We start from the raw sequence: 13486 nt of genomic DNA on the forward strand, positions 1-13486 counted from the left end.
CACACGGCTACGCCACCAAACAACGACACCGTCACCCTGTCACAACGCTTCACCGCCACACGGCTACACCACCAAACCACAACCGCGTCACCCTGTCACAACGCTTCACCGCCACACGACTACACCACCAAACAACGACGCCGTCACCCTGTCACAACGCTTCACTGCCACACGACTACACCACCAAACAACGACACCGTCACCCTGTCACAACGCTTCACCGCCACACGACTATGCCACCAAACAACGACGCCGTCACCCTGTCACAACGCTTCACCGCCACACGACTACGCCACCAAACAACGACACCGTCACCCTGTCACAACTCTTCACCGCCACACGACTACGCCACCAAACAACGACGCCGTCACCCTGTCACAACGCTTCACCGCCACACGACTACGCCACCAAACAACGACACCGTCACAACGCTTCACCGCCACACGACTACACCACCAAACAACGACACCGTCACCCTGTCACAACGCTTCACTGCCACACGACTACACCACCAAACAACGACACCGTCACCCTGTCACAAGGCTTCACCGCCACACGACTACGCCACCAAACAAAGACCCCGTCACCCTGTCACAACGCTTCACCGCCACACGGCTACACCACCAAACAACAACCCCGTCACCCTGTCACAACGCTTCACCGCCACACGACTACGCCACCAAACAACGACACCGTCACCCTGTCACAACGCTTCACCGCCACACGGCTACACCACCAAACAACAACCCCGTCACCCTGTCACAACGCTTCACCGCCACACGACTACGCCACCAAACAACGACACCGTCACCCTGTCACAACGCTTTACCGCCACACAGCTACACCACCAAACAACGACGCCGTCACCCTGTCACAACGCTTCACCGCCACACGGCTACGCCACCAAACAACGACACCGTCACCCTGTCACAACGCTTTACCGCCACACAGCTACACCACCAAACAACAACCCTGTCACCCTGTCACAACGCTTCACCGCCACACGACTACGCCACCAAACAACGACACCGTCACCCTGTCACAACGCTTCACCGCCACACGGCTACACCACCAAACAACGACACCGTCACCCTGTCACAACACTTCACCGCCACACGGCTACACCACCAAACAACAACCCCGTCACCCTGTCACAACGCTTCACCGCCACACGACTACGCCACCAAACAACGACACCGTCACCCTGTCACAACGCTTCACCGCCACACGACTACACCACCAAACAACGACACCGTCACCCTGTCACAACGCTTCACCGCCACACGACTATGCCACCAAACAACGACGCCGTCACCCTGTCACAACGCTTCACCGCCACACGACTACGCCACCAAACAACGACACCGTCACCCTGTCACAACTCTTCACCGCCACACGACTACGCCACCAAACAACGACGCCGTCACCCTGTCACAACGCTTCACCGCCACACGACTACGCCACCAAACAACGACACCGTCACAACGCTTCACCGCCACACGACTACACCACCAAACAACGACACCGTCACCCTGTCACAACGCTTCACTGCCACACGACTACACCACCAAACAACGACACCGTCACCCTGTCACAAGGCTTCACCGCCACACGACTACGCCACCAAACAAAGACCCCGTCACCCTGTCACAACGCTTCACCGCCACACGGCTACACCACCAAACAACAACCCCGTCACCCTGTCACAACGCTTCACCGCCACACGACTACGCCACCAAACAACGACACCGTCACCCTGTCACAACGCTTCACCGCCACACGGCTACACCACCAAACAACAACCCCGTCACCCTGTCACAACGCTTCACCGCCACACGACTACGCCACCAAACAACGACACCGTCACCCTGTCACAACGCTTTACCGCCACACAGCTACACCACCAAACAACGACGCCGTCACCCTGTCACAACGCTTCACCGCCACACGGCTACGCCACCAAACAACGACACCGTCACCCTGTCACAACGCTTTACCGCCACACAGCTACACCACCAAACAACAACCCTGTCACCCTGTCACAACGCTTCACCGCCACACGACTACGCCACCAAACAACGACACCGTCACCCTGTCACAACGCTTCACCGCCACACGGCTACACCACCAAACAACGACACCGTCACCCTGTCACAACACTTCACCGCCACACGGCTACACCACCAAACAACAACCCCGTCACCCTGTCACAACGCTTCACCGCCACACGACTACGCCACCAAACAACGACACCGTCACCCTGTCACAACGCTTTACCGCCACACAGCTACACCACCAAACAACGACGCCGTCACCCTGTCACAACGCTTCACCGCCACACGGCTACGCCACCAAACAACGACACCGTCACCCTGTCACAACGCTTTACCGCCACACAGCTACACCACCAAACAACAACCCTGTCACCCTGTCACAACGCTTCACCGCCACACGACTACGCCACCAAACAACGACACCGTCACCCTGTCACAACGCTTCACCGCCACACGGCTACACCACCAAACAACGACACCGTCACCCTGTCACAACACTTCACCGCCACACGGCTACACCACCAAACAACAACCCCGTCACCCTGTCACAACGCTTCACCGCCACACGACTACGCCACCAAACAACGACACCGTCACCCTGTCACAACGCTTCACCGCCACACGACTACACCACCAAACAACGACACCGTCACCCTGTCACAACGCTTCACCGCCACACGACTATGCCACCAAACAACGACGCCGTCACCCTGTCACAACGCTTCACCGCCACACGACTACGCCACCAAACAACGACACCGTCACCCTGTCACAACTCTTCACCGCCACACGACTACGCCACCAAACAACGACGCCGTCACCCTGTCACAACGCTTCACCGCCACACGACTACGCCACCAAACAACGACACCGTCACAACGCTTCACCGCCACACGACTACACCACCAAACAACGACACCGTCACCCTGTCACAACGCTTCACTGCCACACGACTACACCACCAAACAACGACACCGTCACCCTGTCACAAGGCTTCACCGCCACACGACTACGCCACCAAACAAAGACCCCGTCACCCTGTCACAACGCTTCACCGCCACACGGCTACACCACCAAACAACAACCCCGTCACCCTGTCACAACGCTTCACCGCCACACGACTACGCCACCAAACAACGACACCGTCACCCTGTCACAACGCTTCACCGCCACACGGCTACACCACCAAACAACAACCCCGTCACCCTGTCACAACGCTTCACCGCCACACGACTACGCCACCAAACAACGACACCGTCACCCTGTCACAACGCTTTACCGCCACACAGCTACACCACCAAACAACGACGCCGTCACCCTGTCACAACGCTTCACCGCCACACGGCTACGCCACCAAACAACGACACCGTCACCCTGTCACAACGCTTTACCGCCACACAGCTACACCACCAAACAACAACCCTGTCACCCTGTCACAACGCTTCACCGCCACACGACTACGCCACCAAACAACGACACCGTCACCCTGTCACAACGCTTCACCGCCACACGGCTACACCACCAAACAACGACACCGTCACCCTGTCACAACACTTCACCGCCACACGGCTACACCACCAAACAACAACCCCGTCACCCTGTCACAACGCTTCACCGCCACACGACTACGCCACCAAACAACGACACCGTCACCCTGTCACAACGCTTTACCGCCACACAGCTACACCACCAAACAACGACGCCGTCACCCTGTCACAACGCTTCACCGCCACACGGCTACGCCACCAAACAACGACACCGTCACCCTGTCACAACGCTTTACCGCCACACAGCTACACCACCAAACAACAACCCTGTCACCCTGTCACAACGCTTCACCGCCACACGACTACGCCACCAAACAACGACACCGTCACCCTGTCACAACGCTTCACCGCCACACGGCTACACCACCAAACAACGACACCGTCACCCTGTCACAACGCTTCACCACCACACGACTACGCCACCAAACAACGACGCCGTCACCCTGTCACAACGCTTCACCGCCACACGACTACGCCACCAAACAACGACACCGTCACCCTGTCACAACGCTTTACCGCCACACGGCTACACCACCAAACAACGACGCCGTCACCCTGTCACAACGCTTCACCGCCACACGGCTACGCCACCAAACAACGACACCGTCACCCTGTCACAACGCTTTACCGCCACACAGCTACACCACCAAACAACAACCCTGTCACCCTGTCACAACGCTTCACCGCCACACGACTACGCCACCAAACAACGACACCGTCACCCTGTCACAACGCTTCACCGCCACACGACTACGCCACCAAACAACGACGCCGTCACCCTGTCACAATGCTTCACCGCCACACGACTACGCCACCAAACAACGACGCCGTCACCCTGTCACAACGCTTCACCGCCACACGACTACGCCACCAAACAACGACGCCGTCACCCTGTCACAAGGCTTCACCGCCACACGACTACGCCACCAAACAAAGACGCCGTCACCCTGTCACAACGCTTTACCGCCACACGGCTACACCACCAAACAACAACCCCGTCACCCTGTCACAACACTTCACCGCCACACGACTACACCACCAAACAACGACGCCGTCACCCTGTCACAACGCTTCACCGCCACACGACTACGCCACCAAACAACGACGCCGTCACCCTGTCACAACGCTTCACCGCCACACGACTACACCACCAAACAACGACACCGTCACCCTGTCACAACGCTTCACCGCCACACGAACTACACCACCAAACAACGACACCCTGTCACAACGCTTCACCGCCACACGGCTACGCCACCAAACAACGACACCGTCACCCTGTCACAACGCTTCACCGCCACACGACTACACCACCAAACAACGACATCGTCACCCTGTCACAACGCTTCACCGCCACACGAACTACACCACCAAACAACGACACCCTGTCACAACGCTTCACCGCCACACGGCTACGCCACCAAACAACGACACCGTCACCCTGTCACAACGCTTCACCGCCACACGGCTACACCACCAAACCACAACCGCGTCACCCTGTCACAACGCTTCACCGCCACACGACTACACCACCAAACAACGACGCCGTCACCCTGTCACAACGCTTCACCGCCACACGACTACACCACCAAACAACGACACCGTCACCCTGTCACAACGCTTCACCGCCACACGACTATGCCACCAAACAACGACGCCGTCACCCTGTCACAACGCTTCACCGCCACACGACTACGCCACCAAACAACGACACCGTCACCCTGTCACAACTCTTCACCGCCACACGACTACGCCACCAAACAACGACGCCGTCACCCTGTCACAACGCTTCACCGCCACACGACTACGCCACCAAACAACGACACCGTCACAACGCTTCACCTCCACACGACTACACCACCAAACAACGACACCGTCACCCTGTCACAACGCTTCACTGCCACACGACTACACCACCAAACAACGACACCGTCACCCTGTCACAAGGCTTCACCGCCACACGACTACGCCACCAAACAAAGACCCCGTCACCCTGTCACAACGCTTCACCGCCACACGGCTACACCACCAAACAACAACCCCATCACCCTGTCACAACGCTTCACCGCCACACGACTACGCCACCAAACAACGACACCGTCACCCTGTCACAACGCTTCACCGCCACACGGCTACACCACCAAACAACAACCCCGTCACCCTGTCACAACGCTTCACCGCCACACGACTACGCCACCAAACAACGACACCGTCACCCTGTCACAACGCTTTACCGCCACACGGCTACACCACCAAACAACGACGCCGTCACCCTGTCACAACGCTTCACCGCCACACGGCTACGCCACCAAACAACGACACCGTCACCCTGTCACAACGCTTCACCGCCACACGACTACGCCACCAAACAACGACACCGTCACCCTGTCACAACGCTTCACCGCCACACGGCTACACCACCAAACAACGACACCGTCACCCTGTCACAACGCTTCACCACCACACGACTACGCCACCAAACAACGACGCCGTCACCCTGTCACAACGCTTCACCGCCACACGACTACGCCACCAAACAACGACACCGTCACCCTGTCACAACGCTTTACCGCCACACGGCTACACCACCAAACAACGACGCCGTCACCCTGTCACAACGCTTCACCGCCACACGGCTACGCCACCAAACAACGACACCGTCACCCTGTCACAACGCTTTACCGCCACACAGCTACACCACCAAACAACAACCCTGTCACCCTGTCACAACGCTTTACCGCCACACGACTACGCCACCAAACAACGACACCGTCACCCTGTCACAACGCTTCACCGCCACACGACTACGCCACCAAACAACGACGCCGTCACCCTGTCACAATGCTTCACCGCCACACGACTACGCCACCAAACAACGACGCCGTCACCCTGTCACAACGCTTCACCGCCACACGACTACGCCACCAAACAACGACGCCGTCACCCTGTCACAAGGCTTCACCGCCACACGACTACGCCACCAAACAAAGACGCCGTCACCCTGTCACAACGCTTTACCGCCACACGGCTACACCACCAAACAACAACCCCGTCACCCTGTCACAACACTTCACCGCCACACGACTACACCACCAAACAACGACGCCGTCACCCTGTCACAACGCTTCACCGCCACACGACTACACCACCAAACAACAACACCGTCACCCTGTCACAACGCTTTACCGCCACACGACTACGCCACCAAACAACGACACCGTCACCCTGTCACAACGCTTCACCGCCACACGGCTACACCACCAAACAACGACGCCGTCACCCTGTCACAACGCTTCACCGCCACACGACTACGCCACCAAACAACGACGCCGTCACCCTGTCACAACGCTTCACCGCCACACGACTACGCCACCAAACAACGACACCGTCACAACGCTTCACCGCCACACGACTACACCACCAAACAACAACCCCGTCACCCTGTCACAACACTTCACCGCCACACGACTACGCCACCAAACAACGACACCGTCACAACGCTTCACCGCCACACGACTACACCACCAAACAACGACGCCGTCACCCTGTCACAACGCTTCACCGCCACACGACTACACCACCAAACAACGACGCCGTCACCCTGTCACAACGCTTCACCACCACACGACTACGCCACCAAACAACGACACCGTCACCCTGTCACAACGCTTCACCGCCACACGGCTACACCACCAAACAACGACGCCGTCACCCTGTCACAACGCTTCATCACCACACGACTACGCCACCAAACAACGACGCCGTCACCCTGTCACAACGCTTCACCGCCACACGACTACGCCACCAAACAACGACACTGTCACAACGCTTCACCGCCACACGACTACACCACCAAACAACGACACCGTCACCCTGTCACAACGCTTCACTGCCACACGACTACACCACCAAACAACGACACCGTCACCCTGTCACAACGCTTCACCGCCACACGACTACGCCACCAAACAAAGACGCCGTCACCCTGTCACAACGCTTTACCGCCACACGGCTACACCACCAAACAACAACCCCGTCACCCTGTCACAACACTTCACCGCCACACAACTACACCGCCAAACAACGACGCCGTCACCCTGTCACAACGCTTCACCGCCACACGACTACGCCACCAAACAACGACACCGTCACCCTGTCACAACGCTTCACCGCCACACGGCTACACCACCAAACAACGACGCCGTCACCCTGTCACAACGCTTCACCGCCGCACGACTACGCCACCAAACAACAACACCGTCACCCTGTCACAACGCTTCACCGCCACACGACTACGCCACCAAACAACAACACCGTCACCCTGTCACAACGCTTCACCACCACACGACTACACCACCAAACAACGACGCCGTCACCCTGTCACAACGCTTCACCGCCACACGACTACGCCACCAAACAACGACGCCGTCACCCTGTCACAACGCTTCACCGCCACACGACTACGCCACCAAACAACGACGCCGTCACCCTGTCACAACGCTTCACCGCCACACGACTACGCCACCAAACAACGACGCCGTCACCCTGTCACAACGCTTCACCGCCACACGACTACGCCACCAAACAACGACGCCGTCACCCTGTCACAACGCTTCACTGCCACACGACTACGCCACCAAACAACGACGCCGTCACCCTGTCACAACGCTTCACCGCCACACGACTACGCCACCAAACAACGACGCCGTCACCCTGTCACAACGCTTCACCGCCACACGACTACGCCACCAAACAACGACGCCGTCACCCTGTCACAACGCTTCACCGCCACACGACCACGCCACCAAACAACGACGCTGTCACCCTGTCACAACGCTTCACCGCCACACGACTACGCCACCAAACAACGACGCCGTCACCCTGTCACAACGCTTCACCGCCACACGACTACGCCACCAAACAACGACGCCGTCACCCTGTCACAACGCTTCACCGCCACACGACTACGCCACCAAACAACGACACCGTCACCCTGTCACAACGCTTCACCGCCACACGACTACGCCACCAAACAACGACGCCGTCACCCTGTCACAACGCTTCACCGCCACACGACTACGCCACCAAACAACGACGCCGTCACCCTGTCACAACGCTTCACCGCCACACGACTACGCCACCAAACAACGACGCCGTCACCCTGTCACAACGCTTCACCGCCACACGACTACGCCACCAAACAACGACGCCGTCACCCTGTCACAACGCTTCACCGCCACACGACTACACCACCAAACACCCCAACCCTAACCCAACCCTAACCCTATCATTTTTCATTCTTATATTGTTGCTTCCACATTTTCCACATTGTCATCGGCCGGTCTAATCGTTAATGTAATAATAGAGAACATTAGAGGAGGAAGTAGAAATAAAAGTGAATGCTATTTAGTTTCTACCACAAGTTAATAATATAAATACATATTTGTATTTGTATATTTGTACACCTTTCTTTCAAGTACAAATTAGTTACTTTGTGGAGACGCAACAGGAGCAGTCAATTTGTGTGTTTGTGTGTGTGTGTGTGTGTGTGTGTGTGTGTGTGTGTGTGTGTGTGTGCAGCCCGGCGAGAAGGGTTCCCCAGAGGGAGAGAGAGAGACGGAGCGAGAGAGGAACCACGTTTCGTTCGCCCGACACCTCCACACACACCACCACACACACCTGGGCATGAGCTACACCCTGATGTCAGGACAGTACGACATCTACCAAGGTACTGCGCACGCACACGCACACGCACACACACACACACACACATGATAAATAAGATCAGTGGTTTGGCCGCGGTGATCAGGTGATCATGTGATCAGGATCAGACCTGCTTCATTATCCCGATATATTTTATTTAAAGCTTAATGTGGTTAATCGCAGACAAGACAGAATATCTGTTAATACCTGCTTCAGAGAACTCAGTATAAATACGACCTCCTCTGACCTCTGACCCTTCAATCAGAGAAAACATAGAACATTTTTAAAAAATAGCAACTTTTCTGAAAGTTCTGAGACAAAGAAGACTTTTCTGGAAGATTCTCACCTGAACAGAATATTTCAGGTTTGCGGGACGTTTTATTTTGAAAGGTGCTTTCCTTCCTGTGTTGCAGGGCTGAGCTCCCGCTCGCTGGTCTCCAGTCAGCAGGTGTCGGCTTCCTCCTCTGCTGGTGAGTTGGCTGCATTGTAAACATATTATTCCTCACTGATTCACCACTTCATCAATGCGTTTCTCCCTGAATGAGTATTCAAGCTCTGAGGTTATCGACTTGCTTTCCTCGTGTTGAAAAAGAGAGAAACGTCTCTTTCAAGACTGAGTGATGGATAATTGAATAATAATTGATTCATAAATTGCGGCTTTGTCATAAAAAATATATTTTACTCCCAATGATCTGGTTAACATTAAAGAACTTGCACCTTGTTCCATTTTAATCCTTAAAGCTGTAAAATGTCTTCATCCACTGAGCTGTTCTTTCACATGATTCAAATTACAATTTATCTCACAAAATGAATTGGCTCAGTCTTCTCTTCTTTCATAAAATGAGATCTGCGATCAGAATAAGTGAAAGAAGTTGGACGGGTCTTCTCTCCGTGGTAAAGTGTCTCCATCTATCTTCTACTTTATGGTCTGTTAGAGGCCTGTCAATCAGCGTGTAGCCCCGCCCTAAAGCGCCCCCTGCTTTATGGTCTGTTCTCTAAATGGACCATAATTCACTAAATGAATGTTGTGTTGAAGAAGACTTGAAACTAGAGACTGAGACCATAAACTCATGTTTACAATGTTTACTGAGGGAATAAATCAAGAAAGAAGAGTCATTTCCTCATAGACGTCTATGGGAGCAGAGGAGTCGCCCCCTGCTGGTCACTACAGAGAAGTAGAGTCATTTCCTCATAGACGTCTATGGGAGCAGAGGAGTCGCCCCCTGCTGGTCACTACAGAGAAGTAGAGTCATTTCCTCATAGACGTCTATGGGAGCAGAGGAGTCGCCCCCTGCTGGTCACTACAGAGAAGTAGAGTCATTTCCTCATAGACGTCTATGGGAGCAGAGGAGTCGCCCCCTGCTGGTCACTACAGAGAAGTAGAGTCATTTCCTCATAGACGTCTATGGGAGCAGAGGAGTCGCCCCCTGCTGGTCACTAGCGAGGATGCAGCTTTAACACGTGAAGCTCTGACTCAAGGAACTGGAGTTGCTGTCTGGGTTTAGGCAACATAACTGCCCACTGAGCTTTAGGTAGTGATGTTTTAACGTCTCAAGTCTAGTTGGTCAGATAATAAGCCGCCATGTTCCTGAAATCCTGTGTTTTGTCCTCTTTGTCTCCGCAGAGGGCGAAGGGAAGAAGTAGCACCATGTGAGAGACGTCGTCTCACACGAGGAACGACAGATTCATCAGACACCGTTTGGCGTTTAATAAGCTTCGCCTCCCTGAGAGGCAGAAAGATCAAACAACAGAAAGGTCACGAACGAACAACCCCCCCCCCCCCCCCCCCTTTTGTATCACGTCCGCGAGCCGACGGACGGACGGCTAAAACTCAACGTCCCAGAATGCCGCGTGTCAGCCCAGCTGTGACGATCAACTTTATTTTAAAAAAAAGAAACGCACATTTCCGATGACGAAGTGACTGAATGTACTGAAGAAGACTCTCCCGACAGAGTCCATCTCCTTTTCCTAAAAACGGCCGGCCGGACGCAGCGCTACGAAGCTGAAGAGTAACTATTCTACTTCTTATTCTCATTCTGATTATCCAAGTGCTCCTCCTCCTCCCATAGTGCCGCCGCTGCATTTGTGTTGCTAAGCTGTACTTGAGCGTAACCATGTTGATTGTATTGTCTTTCTGTGAGAGTGCACCGTCACATGCACCACGTGGTGTAGATATTCTGTACAGATTCATGGCGGAGCCCTGACACCTCGCCTCTACTCGCCTTTTACGTTGGCCCCGCCATGTTGCACAGGTCCCGTTTGCCCCTCTGATTTCTCCTCGGCCCTCTTTGGTTCCGTCGCGTGACGGCAAAGCAGAGGAGGTGGAACCGAACTGAGCCGGGACGCGATCAAACGTGAGTCAGCGCTTTCACACTCACCTCTGAGCCGCTGCTCGCGTCAAAGTCACTTTTCTTGCTTTCGTCTTCGCGCCGAACAAAGATGGAAACTGGAGGCAGCTCGTTTCCATGTTTTCGATTCTTTGTTGAAGGCGAGAAACGTGAGATCGATCAAACACCAGAACAAAGGAGCACGTGAGGCTGTTGGATACGCCGCTGTCTCATATTACAGACAATCGGCAAAGATCTCTAATACGAAGGTTAATCCGAGGTCCGACCTGGAGCCCGCGGGCGCGAGCGTGGCGCTAATGAGTGACAGGTGGTCGTACTCCAAACCTGTGATGGCACCGGACTCTCTGCAGCTTGAAGTATTCGGCAGCAGCTCCACACTGAACAACCACAACAAGACAGAAAATGTCCTTGAACGCTGAAGAACACCGGAATTTTCCTTCATTTGAAATGCCCACATGTTCACCGCCAGTGAGGCTCCCACGTCCCACAATCCTTTGCTCCGCCGCGGCTCCCGCGCTTCCCCTCCACAAGCCGACTATCTCGCCGCTGAGTCGCATTGATGGAACATACGGAGCTTCAGATGCTTCCAATCTACGAGCTCCCCACTAGGTGGCGATAGATACTACGCACTGCACACTTAAAGGTACAGGCTCCACCACATCCCAGAGGGGAGTGTTGTACTTTTTACTTCACTATATTTGACAACTGTGATTCATTTAAAGATTCACATTAATAGGAAACAAATCGAATGTGATGTGTTATTGTGGACAGATACAGAACTCCATTACAGCTTTGGAGTTAACAAGTGTATGAAGTCATTGAACGCTAACTAGCAGTGAAAACATCATATTTATATTTCAGTTATATTTATAATCCAGTTATATAGTATAGATTTATTTTTTTGCATTCTTCTTCAATTCAGCCTTGAGTTGTAATTCTGAGCCGTAGATTTACTTTTTTAATCACAAAAAGGTGTCAATTTGGCTGCAAACATCCAATATTTGTATAGTTAATTCAGTTCATTCAAAAACTAGTCATTAAAAAAACACCTCGATAATAAAAGTTGCTAATTTAGGCTCAATTTAATTCGCATTGATGCAACACCATAGCTGGCATTAATAAAAACTAAAACAATAACAATCCTCGTGTATCTATAAAGATCATTTACAAGTTAACACTTGTCCCAACTGCTGTACACTTCACATATATTACAAAAAACATAAAAGCAGCGATGTAAGACCACACAGTTTAAACACAGAGGACCGAGTAGCTCTGGCGGGGAGTTAAGCGTGTCTTCTCCGTACGAACACGCGTGGTGGAAACCTGAAGGTGTGAATCAGCGGCTCACCTGCATAGTGTCTGTGCTCCTTCCCCTACTTGAATATAGCGCTATATATGAACTCTGTTTACGCGGCGCTGTCGTCTCCATGGAGACGCAGCCCCGTCTTATAAAGGCTGCTTGGTGTGTGTTCAGTTAAAACCCGCCCGGCGTCTCCAGTTAACAACTGAAATCGTATAACCATGAAAAACTGCTGTTGCTTTTTTATACTGTATATGCCTTAATTCATATGTTTGGCAATCATGATTAAAGAATGTTTTATATAATTATTTGTCTGTGGAGTTTTGTATTAGAAAGTTACTCTGAAATCCACTTTAATGAATGATGTGGCTCAGCAGAGGTTGTTCTTCCTGAGGCAGCTGAAGAAATTCAACCTGCCAAAGACGATGATGGTGCACTTCTACACGGCCATCATGGAGTCCATCCTCTGCTCCTCCATCAGCGTCTGGTACGCTGCAGCCACAGCCAAGGACAAGGGCAGGCTGCAGCGTGTCA

The 13486-nt window shown here is 53.9% G+C and overlaps 1 protein-coding gene across 1 annotated transcript in view; it reads left to right on the plus strand.

Annotated features, from left to right (window-relative positions):
* Positions 1-13257, plus strand: part of znf608 (zinc finger protein 608) — a 35627-nt gene extending 22370 nt beyond the window's left edge. The window contains exons 7-9 of the mRNA XM_040194633.2: positions 9182-9329; positions 9718-9774; positions 10929-13257. Of these exons, the coding sequence (XP_040050567.2) occupies positions 9182-9329; positions 9718-9774; positions 10929-10948 (225 nt within the window). The 3' untranslated portion in view covers positions 10949-13257. The remainder of the gene's footprint in view (positions 1-9181; positions 9330-9717; positions 9775-10928) is intronic.
* The last annotated feature ends 229 nt before the right edge of the window (positions 13258-13486 follow it).

This window comes from Gasterosteus aculeatus, chromosome 13 (genome assembly GCF_964276395.1).
Source record: "Gasterosteus aculeatus chromosome 13, fGasAcu3.hap1.1, whole genome shotgun sequence".
Classification (NCBI taxonomy): domain Eukaryota; kingdom Metazoa; phylum Chordata; class Actinopteri; order Perciformes; family Gasterosteidae; genus Gasterosteus; species Gasterosteus aculeatus.